The 20,689-nt window shown below is 36.1% G+C and overlaps 1 protein-coding gene across 2 annotated transcripts in view; it reads left to right on the plus strand.

Annotated features, from left to right (window-relative positions):
• Positions 1-20,689, plus strand: part of ADK (adenosine kinase) — a 272,419-nt gene that overhangs the window by 69,691 nt on the left and 182,039 nt on the right. For both annotated transcript variants that reach the window (XM_039553809.1, XM_039553810.1), the window contains exon 4: positions 975-1,053. In XM_039553809.1, coding sequence (XP_039409743.1) covers positions 975-1,053 — 79 coding nt within the window. The remainder of the gene's footprint in view (positions 1-974; positions 1,054-20,689) is intronic.

The raw sequence follows: 20,689 nt of genomic DNA on the forward strand, positions 1-20,689 counted from the left end.
TTACAGTAAACATTTTGACTTGCTGGAGTACTTCCTTCTGAGTCTAACATCTTCTGAGGTTGCCAATCCTGCTGTTTAATCCACTCATTTTGAAGTGTGCTTGGAATTTAAAGGCATTTGTGCATAGCCTCCCTGCAGTCTCCATAACTCCCTCATTCCAGTTCCCTTTTCTACAGCCTGTGAGTAGAGAGGAGACTGCTTCTTAAGTGGTTGTATCCTCTGATCAGAGATGTAACATATCTCCTAGACAATGAACAGTGCCTTACAGACACTGGTTCTTAACCAGAAGTTTTGATCTGAAATATGAGGGTAGATACTTCTGTTGAAAGTTTAAATATTTGTTTTAATATTCAAACCTAATATACTACTGAATGTTAACAGAGAATTCTGTATTTTCATAGTGGTATGGCTTGAAGGATTTGAAAGTTCACCTGGAGACACTTACCTTTTCTGTTACCAAATTTTCTCACATACTACTAGATTTGTTCATCAAAGTTCTTCACCTGTCAAAATATACTATTTCACATGAAATATTAAAGTATAACACTATTGTTTGGGTTAATTTTGAACTAGGCACTAGATCTCCTCAATCTTCTCTCTTAAGCTGGAAACAGAATGTAAAATTTAATGAGGTGGAATAAGTATCTGAATATCTTAATTTATGTAATTTTTCTTCAAGCATGTATTTTACCAATCTAGCAGTTCATTGCAGCCGAGCTTATGCTCCAGATAATTTTTTTCCCCCCGATTGTTTACTCCACTTGCAACTTTAAGGTGAAGAATTCAATTTGATGTCATACTTTGTATTATGATTTGGACAAACTCTAAATAGATGCTTCCAGTTTGCATCATGTCTAACAGTGAATGTATGTGAATTTCTTGTTTTCAAATAATGTGATGTAATCTAATCTTCATTACTTGTTTTGGAAAATACATTGCAAAGTTTAACTTTCTTCTCTGTTTTTTCGTAACAGGTTCGAAGAACTTGTGAAAAAGTTCAAAGTAGAATATCATGCTGGTGGTTCCACTCAAAATTCTGTTAAAGTGGCCCAGGTTTGTTCTTCCTTAGCAAAGAATTATTGGTAATTTCAAGTGTTGTGTTTGAATCTGTTCTGTATTGTCTGTTTCATATTCAGCAATGCAGAGTGGCTTCTTAAGATTCTGTTGCTCAGACTATGCTGATAGTGTTGTATGTGACTTGTTTTGAAGTTGTGCTCTTTCGTCTTTTCACACGTGTTCTGCTAAGGTTATAGCTACAGCTGCAGTGTACTAGGAGTAAAAAGCTTTGTCAAAGATGTGTGCTAGAAGGGGAGGAGGCGAGGACAAGGTCCCTAGCTGCAGTTAGGAATCCTACACTGAGAAAGGTCACAATGACAATGGTTAAACACTGAAGCTGTTGAATCTCTGTGCTCGGAGATTTTCATAACTTACCAGGATGAGTCCTTTGGTCAGGCAGATCTAAATTTGAGGCTGTCCCTGCTTTGACTGGTGAGTTGGACTGGAGACTTGCAGAGGTTCTGTCTAGCCTCCATTGTTCTGTGATTCTAACCACATTCAACCTGTAAGAACTTCAAAGTTTGTCCATAAAAGACTGAAATGTAAAACTTCCTTTTATACGAGAGTGTTTCTGGCTATGGGTATGATGAACAACAGTAATAATGAATCTGGTTTCAGGTATATTAGGTTCTCTATAACAAAAATATGCCTTTTGTCACAGTACTTCCAAGCATATACCTATGTGCATGTTTTTATATCATGAGAGATGTAAAAATTCTATTAAAAATACACAAATGGTACTTAGAACCTTCTTGTTAATGATCCCAGCTTATTAACTTTGAGGCTCCCTATATAATTAAAACTGACTGCCAGATAGCATTAAATGCACATTTGGAAGAAATAAAGTTATAATCTAGTAAAGGTTGCCCCAACCAATAAAAAGGAAAAAAATCATTGTAGTAATTACTGCTCCTTTCTACAAAATAGTTGTTGCTTCTTTACTAAAGTTTTCATTTTCTGAACCCCCAAATGTCTTGAAAATATTTTGGATTAAAAAAAGAGGATTTGCATATGTTTTAATGTATACAGTGTTGTCATTCTGAAATGGTTATGTTTTTAAAATACAGTCAGCTTTCAGAGCTTGTTTAACCATGTGGTCAAGTCAATTTTTTTGCTTCTGATACTTTTGAAAAATCTCTTCATCAATGGAGCTCAAGTTATTGGAATCACTTTCCATCAGTTATCTATCAGTTATCACTGATAGATAACAGGTATCAGTTGCTTGACCTATGAGGATGGTGTAAAGGTGGTGCCTGTGTCATGACATCTGATTAGAGGTGAACTTTTTGGATGGACTTCTGCAACTCTTTATTAGTTCAGAGACATAGAATTCTGCTTCTGTTGCTGCATTTAGATTGGGGAGGTTTAGAAGCAAATGTGCTTGGTAGACTCAGAGTTTCTAAACTTTGAAGTGTTCAAAGAGCCCAGGATTTTATTTCCGTCTCTCCTTGAAGTGACCTCTGTGGCATCAGCTAATTTGTTAGTAAACTATGTTTCATTCTTTAACTGTCATTAACCTATCAGTCCAGGTATTGTTCAATATTTATGCTATGAAGTACACAGAACCCATATAGAGTCAAGGAAACAGATGAAATTTAAATCAGTGGAATGTAGGTATTTCTGTGTCAATGCTCCTCTCTTACACTGATAAGTTTTTGCCAGTGAACTTTTCCTTTATCTTGGCTCAGAGCTGGGAGCCTCATTCAGTTCCAGTTGCCATCTGGAATTGTATTTGTCTCCAGAAGGTTTGTCATCTCCTAGTTTCTGTTTCAAATACGACTGAAACTTAAACAGTTGTGCATGAATAACATAACATCACTAAAAGACTTTAAAAAGAGAGATGAGAGAGAGGAAAGAAAGTGAATTCTGGAAGTCTTGAAAGAAGCTGTTATTCTGTAAGCTTTAGCAGAAGAAAAAAAAAGTGAGTATAGAAAAAAAGTAGTTGAAATGTAAACCAAAAATTAAATTAAAAATTTTGGAAGAGTTTTTGCAGCAATATTCATCGGCTTATTGGAGAGAATAAGTGTGTAAGTAACCTTAGAGAGAGAAACTTAAATATATGTTTTAATTTGTTGAAAGTAATGGGAGAAAGTAAACGCTAATTCAGGAAGCTTGTCTGGTGACTGAGAAGTAAAGGACCAATAAATAAGTTCAGAGTGCCAAGGCAGCCACACTCAGAGTGAAAGTGGATTCTCTGCGAGAAGATGTGGGGAAGAAATCCTAAGAACGCAGCTCTTACTGATTTCTCAACATTATGAGAAAAGCTTGAAAAAGTATACTATAAAATGACAGATAAAACCTAAAAGAGTTTGCTCCAGCTGTTGAAAATTGATGAGAAATAATGATGTGTTAAAGAAAGACATCCTTGGAAGCCTGACTACAGTGAAATACAACTGTCTGAGTAGAATGGTTGGAAATGAGCAAATGGCCTCTGAAGTCTGGCAAATTGTGTTTTTAAAAGTTGAGTTCTGAGTGGGAAGAGTGTATTACTAAGGAGTGTATAGGGAAAGTGCAACTAAAAAGAAATCATTGGATTAAAAAAAGGAAGAATTTAGGAAGCGGTTGAAAAGGTTATGGAATTGTTTGTTTCAGATAGTTGTCTTCTTTAAGGATCAGAAAAGCAACACTGTGTTGAAACAAAAATACCCAAAGGCAAAATGGGTGGAGAAGCTTTAGAATAGATAACGTGTCTAAAAAGGAAAAATGAACCTGTTGTATGCTTGCTTACATGGTATCTGGTGATCATCTGCTCATGGTGTATGAGCACATCATCATCTGCTACACGTGCTCATGTATTTTAGATACTGCCTTTGTACCTGCAAAGGTAGCATCATCTACTCAAGAAATGCTGTCTCTCTGTATCTGAGCAGGATAAGCCAATTTCTTTAAGAAAAAAAGTAAAAAGTCTTAGAAATACTGTATTTGTCATGTGTAAAAAAATTGAGATGGTAATCACAGGAAGAGGCAATAGGAAGAAGTTCTGAATTATGAAGAAAACTGGGAAGAAAATGAAGCTTAAATCGTGGGGTTTGGAACTAAAATTTAAAGCAGCATCAACTATAAATGAAGTGAAGATTTTAGAAGTTTACAAAGAATTAACCAGAATTGCAGTTAAGCTGTGAAGAGCAGAGTTAGAATTTTTTTTTTCTAGTGTGTTAACAGAAAGGAAAGATGGGAAGTGCAGCCGTGAAGGAGGAATTTGGCTGGTAAGGTACGAAAGGGAATCTTGGTGTTTTTTCAATGTTGTCTTGCAGCAGAGCAGAAGGAGAGTGTGTGGCACTCTGCAGAGCTGAACAATAGTTGAAGAACGTCGTGAGAATCAGAAAGCTGAACATTGGCCCTGTTGACTGCCCAAAGCAGACATTATGTGTACAGAGTATCTCAGCAGGGTCAGAAAAAGAGAAAGGTCTGCACATATGAGGGACAACAAAAAAGATTTTTTTGTAGAAATGCTTGTAATGTACAATGGAGAAGACATATTTCCACAAAATGAAATGTGGAAGCAAGAGTCAAATCATATTTTAGAGGGAAAGCTCTGTAAAAGGAAAGGCAAGAGCAAAGGAAAAATTATTCTGTTGCGGAAGAAATACAGAAGACTGTTGGAGTAAACATGGAGAGGATGGAAGATAAATGACAAAGGGGCAGAAATTCAGAAATATCATACTCTTCAAAAGTGTAATAAGCATTTTTATAAGTACAATAATATTTCTTTTAAAATACCTGCAAATGGTGAAAGAGAGTACCAAGAACAATGTAAAAGCATTGAAAGGCAGTACTAAAGCTCTTTATGTTCAGGTTTTCTGGAATATTAAAGTTGTTTGAACTGATCCTGGAAAGAGTTAGGGAATCATTTTTATCATGGCTTGACTCATGATATGAAAAGGGGTGGGGGGGAAGTGATTGGTATATTCCAGAAATGACAGTAGTAGGCATAAAAATGGAAAATATAAATGAGACAACAGTTTAGTCATTCCTTAATGAGATTAAATTAACAGTAAATTATGCTTCAGAAATACTAATTCATATTCGGAGAGTAATGGTGACAGAAAGAAGTGAAGAAAGTGGAGACAGAATGTGAGAGAAATGACAAAACTAAGAGAAAAGTTAATAAGTAAGATGGAAGGAGAAAAACAGTATAAAAATCCCAGTGTTGCTCTGATTCTGCATTCCCTCACTGTCCCATCCTTGTTTCTTCCTTACCAATCTGCATTCCTTGTCCACTCTGATCTTTCTTGGGTGTAAATGTGTTCACCTGTGAAAAATAGATGCCAAACTATGACAGATTGAGTACTTACAAGTCCTTAAGGAAAAGTCTTACTGAAGTATCTTTTTGTTTGAGACTTTAGTACTCAGTGGAAGAATAGAGACAGAATGTAAAGAATGGAAGGAGGGTAAAAGAAATAAAAAAAGGCTTTCCTGACTGCAGTAGACTGCAGTACAATGCAGAAAACGGATGGAATCCAGATAATCAGTAAAAATGCAGGTAAAGCACTCCTAAAGGTGCTATATTACTGTAAGTGTTGTTGGGATGACTTTTTTTTCTTAACCCACCAATAGGACATGTTTATAACTTTACTGGATCAAGTTTCAATGAATCAGGCATCAGTCACTAAAAATTGTTTGATAATACTTTGGAAAATGAGGACTAGAGAGGATGACTGAATTGCAAACCTTTAGTTTCTGGAATAGAAGCCAAAGTTTAACTTTCCTGTTGGCTTAGCATTAGAATTATCCTTTTATACTAACTTCTAGTTTTGCTGTGTGAAGTTGTGATGCATGCTTAAGAACAAGAAGTGTAGGGGTATCAAATTGAAACTGCAGTGTGCTTCTCTGACCTTTACTTGTCTCATTAAATTTTGGCTTTATATCTAATATGATATGTGACATCTTGCTTTAATCTGAGCTCTTGCAATCTCTCCAAATGATTGGATCCATTATATTAAATCTATAAAATATGCATACATGTAACTGCATGCAGTTCATAAATAATGTGTTGTTTTAGGGTTCTGCCAACAAACTAAATTCAGATTCGTGGAGACAGTATTTTACTACTACTCAACTTCCTCCCATAGTTTTAGTTAAGCCTGTGTCTATCTAACAACAGACATTGATGTGGAAGGAAAAAGAGAAAAAATTCTGGGTCTTTTAATAGGGCTTATGACTTTAAAGTATATAAAGCAAATAGCTTACATGTGCAGAGAGGGCAAGTATTGCTGACCAGGCTGTATTTGCATGATTTTTATCAGCATTTCTTTTGCTTTTAGGGTGCTGAGGTTAGAACTGCAAGAAGTTGTCTTTGAAGTTTTATCTTTCAAACACAAGTGCTGGATTTCAAGTTCAACTTGACAGAGGTTTATAACTTGGATTTTAGACTACACAGCCTTGGCAACAAACAGCACATTTACAGTCTTGTTTTTCTGGAAGTACTTACAAAGAATGCCATAATCTTCATCCTCAGAATGGGTGCTCTTGGTTTCTGTCCTATTTCTTAATAGCTTATTTTTATTCTAGCAATCTAGGTATTGCTGTGGGTCTAACTTAGCAGCTAGAGAGTCCTGTATTCTATGGTTTATTCATCCTTGGATGCATTGCAAAATTCTCACAACAAAAGTTTTATTACTGCTGATGCCATGTGGGCTTGGAAGAATGTACCTTGACACATTTTAGGGTGAATAGGTAGGACTGGCAGATCGAGGGAAAACGTAAGTTAAAATTTTTGGGAAGCTTTCATATAGATACTCTTGGGAATTCACAATAATGTTTTTATAATCACACCTGAGAAAATCATCATAACTCCCCTTTTCTTTCTGCATTACTACTTGCCATCTAATTGTAACCTTTCAATTTTGGGGCTATACAACATTTCTGGGAAAAGTCTATGTCCTGATACTTTGAAGAAGTTTGGCTTTAAACTAGAGTATGTGTACACAATAAAGTGTTTATTGGAATGACTTTTAAATTAGGGATAACATTAAGAGAGAATAATATGCTAAATTGTATTGAACTTCCGAATTTACATCAGGGAAGTATGGAACTTTTTTCAATATCAGCCTATATTTCAAGGGCTTGTAAATTAATCCCAATTTTTATTCTTCCACTATGATTAACTTATTGTGTTAATCTAAAGTGATTGTGCTTTTTAGCATTCTAATGAACTCATAAATTTGAGAATTTAGCTTTGAAAAATGAGTGGATTCATGCTTGTTTATAAAAAGTGGTATGCTCTGAAGGCTTAGAAGTATTTTAAATTTTTACTACTTGTTATGTGAGTAATTAGCCAAACCTTGGATTTATATTAGACATATATGTCTACTGGGTCATGTCATGCTTAATCCAAAAATAATATGTAAAATTAAAAATTTATCTATGAAGAATACTTGCAGGTGCAGAACTGCATTTTATAGACAATATGATCTGTAATCTTGTAAACAAATGAGTAGCTTCATTGCAACTGATTCCATGCTTTTAAAATTAAATTTAGACGTATTTGCTGAGAAGTACCCCTGGCTAAACAGTACTTCCTGTATGTAATCTACAAAATCCATAACACAGAGGTCCATCAGTCCTTCTGTGATTTCCTCCCACTTTCCTATCATTCTGTATAAATGAGCATATAACTAATGAATTTAATCTTTTCCTCACTTGTGAGAATTTCTGGATTACTTCTCTGCAGTAGATTAGAGTGAGGCATAGCAGGAAGCAAGACTTGGCTCAGGAGCAGGCCTCAAAATGTATTGAACATGCATAACTGGCACAGAGATAATGGCAAGGCTATCAGAGAGGTCACCCCAAGCATACTCGCAATTTTTTCATGCTGGCAACTTTGCAGGAACTATCATTTTTTTATGGAATCAATCATGCCATCGACTAGGAATGTTCTCTGTTCTGCTTATTGTGTGCATAAAATCACTTATGCAACAAATAGCTTTCTCCAAAAACTGTTTCTGGACTAACACTCCAAGAAAGTGCAAACGAGTCCCCTAAACAACTTTTTGCTCCTACTTAGTGAAGCAGAGAACATTTAACTCTGTATCTTTCTGTTGCCCAAAAGGAAATAGGTTTTTTTTTTTTTACCTAAGAGAGGTAGGTTTTGTGCATTCTGAACCATTTGGACCAGAATGTTAAATTCCTCAGAGTTAGTTTTGGCCTTATGCTTGATATTCCTTAGGCAGCTTCATTTTCATTCCTTAAGCAGCTCTGCTCAGATGGGCTTGGTGGCCCCAGCAAACATGTGTTTCCAATATTTTCAGTAGTTTAATCCAGCTTTCAAGAAAATGTACAAAAAAGATCTCTAAACCATTTTCTGTTTGCTATGGCTTCATAAACTTAGGGGTAGTAGCCTTACCCTCTCTCCAGACAAAAATCCTGAGGTGTGTGCTTCTTTCTATGCCGGGTCTCACGTGTTTCTGTTGTTCTGGGGCAGCATTCCACAGTGTGGTCAGTTCCGTCAGCAGCATGTGCTGTCCTGCAAGTGCACATATCTGCTTCTCAAACCTGTTCCATGTAAAAGAAGATAAACCAGACAAAGAGCTGAAATTTATAGGTAATTTTTTCTTACTTATACCTTACTAAAATTTAAATGCTAGTAGCCAGTTAAGTGGACCTCTTAAACACCTGTCCTCAATGCTCTGTGTGACCAGTCCTAATCAATGAGATGTGTACTTGCTGAAGGAGTAGCAAAACATGTCTCAGAGCTACCCAAAACAGTCATTTAAGTTTGTCTCTCTGGAAATACAGCAGTGGCTATTCCCACTATGGCTGAGATATGTCCTGTTGATAGTGTCACAGCAGACAGTACCACATACCAGTGACATCAGTTTCCTGAGTTACTTATTCTCTCAAGTGCATTCTGTCATTCATGTGTGTTTCCAAATCAGTCTGTCAAACACCACAGTGATGTGTCCCTGCTTCTTACAGAGCAGCCAGCACTTCCTCATCAGAATTAAAACATGCAGCTTGGGAAACTGGTGTAATGCCTAAATTGATCAGTACAGATGTCAGAGAAATTTTGTAACACTTGAGAACTGCCTAGATTTTTTGGAAAGTCTTAGAGAAAATTGTAAGACCTTTTACTCAGCTGCAGCTAAGATTTTTTTCAAAGTCTTATTCAGAGCTACTTGGACAGTTCAAAAAAAGCAGCAAACCCTTTTTGTCCTAATGACAAACTCTAAAAAAATGTAAGCAAATTTCCTCCCATATTACAAAGCTGGGAACTTCTCCAGCTTTCTTCGTGCTTGTGAAAGAAGCCCATCCATTGTTTATGTGGTTATGGGTCAGATAATGAAAGATGCAGCAGTGCACTGGAGGACCTGGTTTTTCAAGGTTACTGGTAGTGAGGCTTTTTTCTGTTCACTGGGAGTGTCTGTGTACAACTCTGTGTATATTTATAGACCTGGGAATATAATTTCAACAAATATCAGCATGGTCTGAAAATGAAGGTCCAAGGAGCCTGTGGCAGTTTTTCAGACTTTGCAGTGCCAGGTCCCTAAAGCTGTCCTCTCAAAAATGAGGTAGTTCCAGTTACACCATTTTCAGTTTGACAACAGACTTTGTTATGAGACAGATAGTAACTGTTAAGCATTGCAAGACAAACATCCTTATGTGCATCACTTTGGCATGGAATTGAGTGGTTCACTGCTGGTCCCATGGGCTTGTCTGTTTGATGCACCAGAACCATATCCACTTGTTTTTTCAGGTCTTGTTCCTGGCCAGCAACATCAATAACGCTGTAGGAAGACTGTCTTAAAAGTGAGTTTGGATGTGACATATTTTAGAAAAACAGCAAAAAGAGTTGTACCATCACATTCCTGCTAAATCCATTCAGATAGAACCTTGAAACTCTCTTCTTCAGTGTGTTTGAGTGAGCTTCAGAGTACATATGCAGCCTCTGTTCATCCATCCAAAATTGTAATTTATTTAAATGATTAGAAACTGTTTCCATGTTCTGGAGTAATCAAACACCAGTCACCCACATGGAATCAGAAGGCACTATATAAATGGTAGCAGTTGGTTCTTTCTGGATGTGCAATTCAGCTGCCTGCTGCTTGAGTGAGCTTATATGCTTCTTCAGCTGTGTTAACACCATGTTTCGAAGCTATAAAATTTTTTTTCAGATTTTTCAAAAGCAACAAAGGAATTTAGACTCTTATCTCTAAGCTAATGTCCACCTAAATGAGTGGACTCAAACTTCGTTGTTTCTTGATTTTGTTTTTCCCTGAGCCAACGCCACCTTTAACTCGTAAGACATGCTATATATGAGAGTGATATTAATTAGCACATTCCCTAATTTATGCTTATCCTGAGAAGTAAGATGTTTCTAGGTAATACAGTCATTAGTGTAGGCTGGGATTTCTCCTGAAGAAGCAAACATCTGGAAGTATCAGTAATATACAATAAGGGGGCCTGGTTCCAAGAGTGCCATGATGTGAACCCTCCAATGTTTTTTGTGCAGAATGACAATGGGACTTTCTCAGAACCTTTTGCCCCATAAAGCTTTCCGTGCAGTGGTGGGCTGATGGCTTGACTGACATTTATTTGACTCGTTCCCATTAGTTGACACTGGAAGGAGAATGAGTGCTTGATTTGGCAATCTCAGAAGAGGGTAAATCCCTGTGCTTCACTGATATAAATTTGGCGTGCCACTGAAGCCTTGGGAGCTCGGGAACTGTTTTATCCTTAGCAGCTCAGTTAGTTACATAACTACATCTTTAGCAATTAATTAATGTTAAGTGATGTGATACAGTGGGGAGTTAATTGCCCTGGAAATCTGAAATGCCAAGTTACGGGGGTTTCTTGCACATCTCTGGAATGCTTCCTGTTGGAAGTATACTTTTTTCCCCCTTAACACAAACACTGACAATCTTGCTGTTAGCTAAGAATTCTATGCAGGTTTTATAATATACTATTCCTGGAGATCTCATGCTTCCCTCGGAAAGTTTAAATATATTGGTATAAGTTCCTTACACATTTATTAGATGTATCCACAGATTTGTTGCCTAAAACCATTCTTTTCTCTCCTTCAATGATTTGTGCTCTGTCCAAGAGGATGTACATCTGATTTTTTGATTTTTTTTGATTACTTTTGATTACTGCTAACTTGCATTGTAGGCCTGTAATAAATGAGTATACCTGTCTCTTTCTTATGCATATGATGGAGGTAATTGTGGTTTATCAGAATAGAAATTTAATATAGGAATTTACTTTAACTTTTTAACAGTGCACAGAGGTAAGGACTGATTCGTCAGGAGGTACAGTAGTGCTTTTTTTAGCACCCTGAGCATGATTTCAAAGGAACATATAGGATTGTCAATCACATCAGCAGACTTCAGTTTTTCAGTGTTTCAGTGGCTTTTGCAGTGACTAGTATTATGTGCTACTTTGTTCAAGGAAAGGATATGGGATAATGCAATGAATTGCCAATAGGGAAGTCTTATCCTAGGACTACTCCATTAGCAGTTCACTTACACCCTGACCTGTAAGAGTTGGCCTGTGGGTTATCTTGTTATCGGTATATATGTCTAGTCTTTAGAAAAAAAACCCAACAAACTTCTGTAAAATTTGATCTCATTGATATGCATTGAGTTTCACAGTTTAATTTTTCTTGCTGCAAAATAGTATTTGGATGGATTAGGCCTGTTATCGTCTCAACTATAGTAGAAAATGTACCAGAATATTTACCTCATGTTACTGGGGTTCCATTCAAAATGGTTACAAGTCCTGAAAGGGAAAAATATGGCACTTGTATGCTCTGAATTTGTTAAAGCATAAAAACATATGCAGCTCCACTTAGTTTCTAGCTATATTGTACCCATAAAGTGCTGAAAGCTGGCAGTTATTCACTTCAAGTGCCATGCTTGTTTTCTGCTTTTAACTGAGGTTTTTTTCACTTGTGGGTGAGGAGGAGTCCTTTATGTGTAATAGCTGCATTTTGCATCCTTTTCCTCACTATGCCAGATCCTGTTCCTAAGGATCTATCTTTCACTCTTTCTCCATCCTCACACATGCCACACTGTCAGGACTAACTGAACAATGTCGAAGTATTTAACTTGTTTGCTTCTACACAGTTCTATTTTTTCCATTTTTCTGATGAGAAGACTACTCTGATTTACCAAGGCATCTTTAGGAGTTAGGTGCAGACTTTGTGGAATTGAATGGTATTTTACTTATAAAAGACATACTTTACATTACATACCCATCTGTATAAGCAGAGTGAAGTTTAGATATCCTTCCTACGAAAGAGAAATGACTACACCCAATTATACTGTGTTTCTTCATGACGTTAGAGGCTCACAAATAAACTAATTCAAGAAAATTATTTACTCTAGTTCTGTCAATGGTAGCATTAATGTGTTGACGTATATTTGTAGACCCTAAGAGTACATCTTTATTTTACTGTCATTGTAGAGCTGTGGGATCAATTAATTTGGTTAGCTTGTCTTTTAAAAATATGACCTGAAATCAGTGATCTCATATTGTTAGTTTATAAGTAAAATAAATGGCTTTTGTTTTTTAAAAAAGGACTTTTGAGAGCTCACTGGAACTCTTAAGATTAGCAAGGATTTTCTGCCTTTTTCATGCATCTTATGTGGAATAAATTCTGCATGACTGTAGATTAATTCCATAATTTACAGTAGATGATTATTAAATGAAAAAGGAAACTTGTTGACATAAGTGTTTAACATTGTTACTATTAGTTGTTCAAGTTTTTAAAATACATTGTGTACAAATAGAGATTACAGTGGGTGTGATGGATGAAAAAAGCTAAATTTTGTGTGGCCTCAGCAGTACTCATCTATGATCTCAAAATGGGTCAGCTTATTCTGTAACAGCTGCTGAATTGCTGCAACCTGCAGGCTGAAATACTGAGAGAACATAGGTGCTGGTTTATTTTAATTTACCATGCTGTCACCTGTGGTAGCTCAGGAGATACATCATGAGCCAGTGAATTGTTCCTTCAGTGAGGGCAAGGGTTCCTGGGAAAGAGATTGGTAGGCTGCTGGTTAAACACCAGTAAACTCTCCTATGGAAATCTGTTCCTTCTCATAAGTCAGAGCTAGTCACCTAGCCGAGAAGCCAGAAAATCAGCTTTTCCTCCCTAGAGGTTGCACATTACAGAAATTCATCTGGATTATTCAGTGGTGTCCAGCTATGTCTGTATGGGCCCCTGCACTGTTGTGAGAGGGAATTTGATCTCAGATTATTTCATCCTCAGTTTATGACTATACCTAAAGATAACTGCGAGGTAGTCCAAGATTCAGCATTAGTCTAATTACAGTAACTGATCCTCAAATTAATTTTGGTAATGGTTATCACGTGTGAAATGCAGATATCTTGATAACATGGTGACATTACCTTTTAAAATTGCTGTGAAGAGTTGCTAACTGCTACTGCTTGTAACAATCTGCCCTACTCCCATCTTATAAATGACACAAAATGGTAACACACAATTAAGACTTTCGGGATTTCCTATTTAAGTCACTGTGAAGTTTTTTCAACTATTACTTTCAAAACTTTATTGAATAGAAATATACAAAATGCAAAGGAATTAACACTGCAGGAATGTTATGTTAACTATGTTACAATTATGACTTAGTATTAAGACTTTGTATGATTAGTTGTACTTTTTAAAACAATTATATGCTTTACAATACATTAAAAGGCTTGTTTTTCTACCAAAGAAATTATTCTCAAATAAGCATTTGTCTGCCTATTTAGTTAGGTTCATAATCTTTTTGGGTTTTTTATTACAAGCTGGTCCATGGCCCTCTGAACTGGGAACTTATCAAATTTTGCCATCATTATTGATGAAGATATATCTACTTCTAAAATTCTTTGCAGTAACCTTGTAAGAAACTGCATGCCTTGTTTTCCACTAAGCATGTTCTAGGATCCAGAGATCTAGAATGAGCTGAGACTGATGGGTTACAAACAAGAGCAAGTTGGCAGGAATCAAAGGAAAAATTTCTCTTTCTGCTACACTATTTCTGGTCTGGTTGGATAATGGCTTTAGGTATGACACATAGAATTTTTTCAGAAGAACTAACATGATTTAAAAAGCTGTAGCAATGACAGTTTTTAAATTTGCATACATAATGTAAATTTGAGCTTTGTGCTGGGAATGCTGCTGTGAAGTAGACCAAGTGTGATTTTCTGTGACAATCTAACTGTGTTAGAATTTTAGACTAGATGACTCAAAGCTGCCCTGCTAAAAATAAAGCAGTTTTCTGTTTTAAAATCTGAGCTGTACACACAAATTGAGAATATATATGCAAACTAAAAAAAAAAAGCAGGCTTCTGTCTATGACAGATTTTTTTTTAATGGTATTTTATTTAACTCTTATATACAGTTCAAAGGTTGGAAGATGTTGGGAATTAAGGTACTTACAAGAATAGGTAACTGTGACCTGGTCATAAGAAGCTACATTTCCATGAGACCCCTATGTCAATAGCCTAATATTTTTCTTGCAGATGAAAGAAGCTCTATGGAGCAATTAGTGAGGCAGCACGAGCTTGACATCCATGTTTGCTTTCGTTAGGTATTGTGGCTAAGTTAAATTTTAGTATCAATTTGAAGAGTAATAATTAAATTCTAAAGCAGCTTCCCGTACAAAATGGAGAATGGCATGGCATGCTTTATTACTCACGTTTAGGTACGGCAGCTGAGTATGTTTGAACTCAAGCAAGCAGTAACATGTGTGAGATGATTATTTTTTAATTGCAACATGATGGAGTGAATTGGCATTTTGGGTTCTCTGTTTTTCTTTTACTCTTGTTATTTTTTTAATCTTGTAATTTTTCCTATCCATTCTTTGAAACATATTGATGAACTATTTTGTTAGTTGTATCAAGTCGAGTTTTAATTATTCTTTCATCTTTTCTAGAAGATTTAGAAGGAGGGGAAGAATTTGACCGTCATCTGACCTGGGTTCTTGTCAGATTTTTCTTATTGAATTAGCATTATGGGAAAGTGTCTAGTTTTTAAGATGCTTTTAGACAGCTGAAAGCAGACTTTTGCCTATTAAAACATAAATCTGTTCCATCAAAGACACAAAAAAGACATAAAATTTTTTTTCTAACTCACGCTCTGAACTACTGTCTGATCACTGACATTGAAGTTCTCTTTTATAATGTGTCTGGCTTAATAAGAAGTGACCTCTTCCACTTTCCATGGTCTCCTTCCATGCCTTTTTTTTCTTGTGAGCATGCAAACACCACCAAATATTCCCAGTTTTAAAGCTATAATTTAAAATTATATGGGTGAGGCAGCTAAAATAAAAAAGTTTTAAAATAAATTCCACCCTGTTCTGTTCTTTATAGGGTTTTTTTGATGGTTTTGCTTTGTAGTTTAGGGGCTTGAAATGTCTTCTGACACGAGACAAATTCTGTGCAATTTCCTCTTCACCCTGAAATCTCTGCAAGTGTTTGCTTTGGATTTGTTCTCTAGTACAAGCTCACTGTACCTCTTTGGAGTCTGTAATCTTCCCTTGTTCTGATCTGAAGAAGGGAAGCATCCCTTTTTCCAAAGGAGTCACTCCAGGTTATTGTCAGGAAAGTAGAAATACCCCTCCTCTTACAACAGTGGGACCCAGAATGCAGTGGCAAAATGTCATGACTAGAAAGTTTTCTTTTTATTTTGATGATCTGCTTAGGGAAGAGCTGATGGCTCTTTGAATAGTACTTGGTATTTCATTAGTACAGAATTTGTCAAGTGCTGCTTATTGTGTCAACAAGCAGCAGTCTCCATTGACCTTATGGAAAGAGTACCTTATAAATAATTCCAAACTGTTCCTTTATTTCTTTGGTTTTGGAGTATACTTGGGAGTGTTGTGGCCAGTGCTATACTATACTGTACTATAGAGTTATGTTTTGAAGTGTAGACATTTGCATCTCTTTCAGGAAGAGTGCTTTTTTTTTTGCATTTTAAAAAAAATTGTAATCTGTGTAGCATACAAGTATAAAATATAATTTAGATGTAAGGGAAAATTAAAAAAACACTTGATGCTTCTGTATCTTTCTCATTGAATGGTAGATTTTCAGTTTTGAGGAATTTGATTTAGATACAGATTGAAGGAAAATTAAAAAAAATACCTATCTTGTGCCATCCTTGTGGAGCTATTTCACTTGGCCCTTTCTGTTAGCTTGGCTTTGGATGCGGGTAAGCATTCATTTTAACAGAGCTAATATTAGGGTTGTAATCAGAGGAGTAATAAAAGAAGAGATGGAGACAACTTTTTCACAGTCATGTTCGTTATTTGTTCGTCTCACAGCTCTGGGATCCAAATGCTGTTGCTACAGTCAGTAGCAGTAAGTTTGGTAACTCATATTATGGGAATTGATATCTTTGTTGCATGAGTTGTCTTGTACGGAGTCTTTCAGACTTCTGTTTTCTTCTCCATGGTAGTTTGAATTCTCATGAAACCCCAGGAGGTTATCGAATACTGCCAGTATGCAGACATGAAATAATTACATATTTCTTTCAAGTCAGTGCAGGGAGCATCAAAGTCTTCTGAAGAATCTGAACATAAATGAAAAGCAATATATTTGGACTGAACTTGGTGTAGAACTGATACCAGTGGAAAGATGAAACCTTTGCTAGAAGTTAGTGCTTCAAATGCCGCGCTTTGTTAAAAATTATGTGCAGCTTAAGATCTTCAGTCTAGGACAGAGCTTTTAAAATTTGCTTTTTTATTGACTACAAGTCTGTGCTGTTACTGTGACAGATAGAGATCTTACATTTGAGATTTGCATGCTTGTTACTCTAACTAACAATCATATACCTAGAAAAGACCTAAGGATTAAAATAATGCTTTCTCGTCCAGAATGCAGCAACTTAAGGTTAAGCTGAAAGTTTCAGTTCTAGACTGCAATTTTGCACCCTATTACATGCTGGCTACAGAGCATGGTGCTAAATATCAAAGCTCACTGCTCTACCCCTCCCATCATGGCTGTCCTCCACAGAAACAGGGGAGCTGTTAAAAATAACAACTGGAAATAAATCTGGAAATAATTAATCAAATTTAGAGACAGAAGGAAGTAATTTATAGATACGAACTCTAATGTACACATCCTAACAGAGGCCAAATAAGGCAAGTCAGTATAAAGCAATATATTTTACGGAAATTTTATGCCATTTTGGACCATGGCCTAGACTTTTTTCTGATGATCAGCCCCCAGAAATTCTCTTGCAAGGGAAATTTGTGACTTCAGATCTCCTGAACCACCTGTAAGCGTTCAGTGGTAACTGAAACCCAGGTAACTCTTCACTAGCTATTTATGATAACAGCCAGTTTAATTTCATGCTTTCTAGGGAGTAAAATAACTCCAGATGCAAGAAAAAAGCAAGATAAACATAGTAAAGTGTCCAGACAAGACTGAAAGGCAGCTAAGGGGAAAATAAAGACTTTTGGGTTTGCTTTGTTTGGGTTTTTTTTGTCTTTTGGTTGTTGTTGTTGTACCTTTAGAAATATTTAGCTCTATGATTGTGCTAGAAGGTAAAAATAGTTGTTCCTGGGGAAGTAGAGCATCACTGGTAGAATGCTGTCAGGCAGTATTATTTCACCTGCTTTCTCTTTGACCTTTTAGAGTCTCATTCTATACCTGTCTCTCAGTATACCAAGTTGCATGGGCACCCATCAATTTCTCATGAAAGATTGCAGGAGGGGAAGTACTAGATGAGAAAAGTCAGCTTTTTCTGTAGAAATAACCTTACTTTCAAGCACTTTCAATATCAACTTAGAAATAAAAAGATTTACAATTGGGATTGATCCACAATACTGCACAATTTCTCAGAAAATGTGCCTGGGCTCATCATTCTCCTTACTGACATTATCCGTGGTACTAGAACATAATTATTTAATCACAGTAACATCTTCACTTGCATAGACTCATATGTTTAGGTTTTTTAGGTAAGGAAACAAACAGATGTTTTTGTTCAAATCTGTTGCTTTCTTCACTTTCAAGACCGTTGATGTTTCTTTAATAGGAAATAAAACATCCTGCAAGCACAGGTAACAGCTTTTCAGTGTGTACCGACTTGCTGTTCTCAGTGTAGTGTGTGTCAAGGTGTTGTAACAATTTCATATCTCTGATTGATCTTCTTCGTGGCGTGTGGTGCATTACCTAGACACCATACAGTTAAGGTGAGGAATCCTGCTAGGATACCTTTGCTTCTGTTGGTAAACTCAGGCTTTTAATGCCTGTTCCAAGTTGTTTGGGTGTTGGTATAATATTTTCTTTGTGTAAGTTGAAAACCCCATCTTCTGTCTGACAAAATAATTTAGGGATCTATTAAACCTCTAATTTTAAAAGAGTGATATATTGGTGATTATATGGGTAAACTGGATTTGAAGCAATGCTTTTGAATTACAGCAAGACAGCATCTGTAGACACTCTTAAATTTCCACTAAGACAAATAAAAAGGAAAATTATTTTTCAGGACACAAAAAAATGTATTATATCAATAATTTTAGTACTTGTTTTTATCTGCATAAATAGTAGATGGTTGGTTTGTGAATCTGTTTTGTAAGAATAAATGAGTTGCTATGAACCTGCTATCAAGTCTTCCCTTGTTCCTGTGAATTTCAGGAAGTATCACCTCATTCTTCAGAAGAACATTGTTGTGAGGTTGTACTTCATATAAGAATTCATAAACTGTAAAAACCCCATGCCAAAATATGAGCCACCTTGATAAGATACTGATTTAATTGCATAACGGCAGTCTTCCATGAGGGAAGTAAGGACTCCTAGTCAGCAGACACTATGCTTCCACTAGTGTAATATAACTTAATGTAGTTAATTTCAGGGCAAGTTTTTTCAGTTTTGGAGCGTTGGGGTTTTTTTTCTTAAAGAAGAGTTGAACAAGCATTGTGATAAAACTGAAATGAAGGAGAGATGAGTATTTAAATATCTCATTCTGAAAATGAACTGGAACATAAAATTTAAAATATCACCTAGCAATTAATAACAATTAATTTTGAAGTTAGTTTTACTTCAAAAGTCTTTTTTGACATTTTAGGTAGGTTTTTATGTATTTCAGTCTTTTTAATTTGGGCATTGTAAGAATGGATCTTCAAAGTTGGGAACTTTGAAATTGACAAATACAGAGTTTAATTCTCCAGAGAATTGTAATTCCATTACTCCCCCCTCCGCATTTCTCAGGGTTTCCTATTGGTATAAGACATAGTATTTCCCAACTGGGTGTAAGAATTGTGAATGTATTCACACTTGGAAATACCTGGTGTTGGTATTTACTAGAGGAAGACTGGTTAAACCTTTATGGGTTTAAGAAACAAAATACAGAGAAGCTTTTTCTTTTCCTCTGTCAGAAAACTAAGTTTCACTGGTGTTTTGTGACACTTCACACTCTCAGCTATGCCTTTGTCAGCAAATACTCTTTCCTTCCTATGAAACGCCAAAAGGTTTTCAAGAGCTAGCTTTTTAAGAGCCTTTACCAATTGAGCCAAATCTGACAGGGTAAGAAAGAATGACAGAGGTGAACCTCTGGGTGGTGGGTGCTCCATCCCTGGAAACATTTAAGGTCTCTGGTCATTGGAGGAGATTTGGACTAGATGACCTTTAAAGGTCCCTTCCAACCCAAACCATCCTATGATGAGCAGTAATCAGTCCATGGGAATACCAAAGTAGTCCCTGCAGTTACTGGGATACAGGAAACCCTTATTCAGAAAGTCCTTTGCCATTTCTCAACACTCTAATTAGATGATCTGCAGCAAAACCCTTGGATGTGCTCCTGTCTGTCTCTCTGATGAGGAGATGCATTTCCATCATGAGCAGTCTTGACAAAAGACTTGTCAAACAAAGATACCTTTCTGCACAGTTAAATGAAATTCCCAATCCATTGGATTCATGATCCACTTTCTTCTCTAATTTAAAACCAAGTGAGAAGAGAGAGTGTTTAACTACCGGGAACAATACACAGCGGCTATTGGCTTTCCGTGGTGCTTGAGTTAACTTCTAACAGTAAGTAACTGAGGGCCAAAAACTGTATGGACTCAGAGACTGAGGTACATGGTGAAGTGTACTGTCAGTGGAAACAACATTAGTAGTGTAATTAAGTATGAATCTAGCAGAGAGGCTGTAAGCAAGGGGATATAAAAATTTCACTTTCATTAGGTTAGTATTATTGTCCAAGAGGTAGAAAATGAAAGATTTTGCAATGTTTTTTTCTTCTTAGTGCTTTAAAAACATCTTTACTGAAATGAATAAAGGTCTAAAGTCTCTTGTTATCTTTAAATATTAAAGCAACATTTAGATTGTCAGATTAATTATGCTGTATTCAGATAAATTCAGACTCACTTTGCAAGTCTGTGAGCTGCATTACAGTAGACTTGCTAGAATTAGTAAAAGTTGTGTTACAATTGTTTTGCATTCTTTATTTCAAAAGAAATTACAGAAGCATCTGAATATATGCTGTTAACTGTTTTTGAAGCAGTATGCACTGTTCAGAATATTTAAATAACTAATGAATCAATTTATAATAAATCTTTCATATTTTGAAAGAGTATTCAAGATGAAGCCTGATAAAAGGGAAAGGCTTTTGTGTTGTAATCCCATATTTCATCATGCTTTTTGGAACTTGCATGCTACAGAAAGGATGTTTTAAATTAAAAGTAGTGTT

This window comes from Corvus cornix, chromosome 6 (genome assembly GCF_000738735.6).
Source record: "Corvus cornix cornix isolate S_Up_H32 chromosome 6, ASM73873v5, whole genome shotgun sequence".
In the NCBI taxonomy this organism is placed as follows: Eukaryota; Metazoa; Chordata; class Aves; order Passeriformes; family Corvidae; genus Corvus; species Corvus cornix.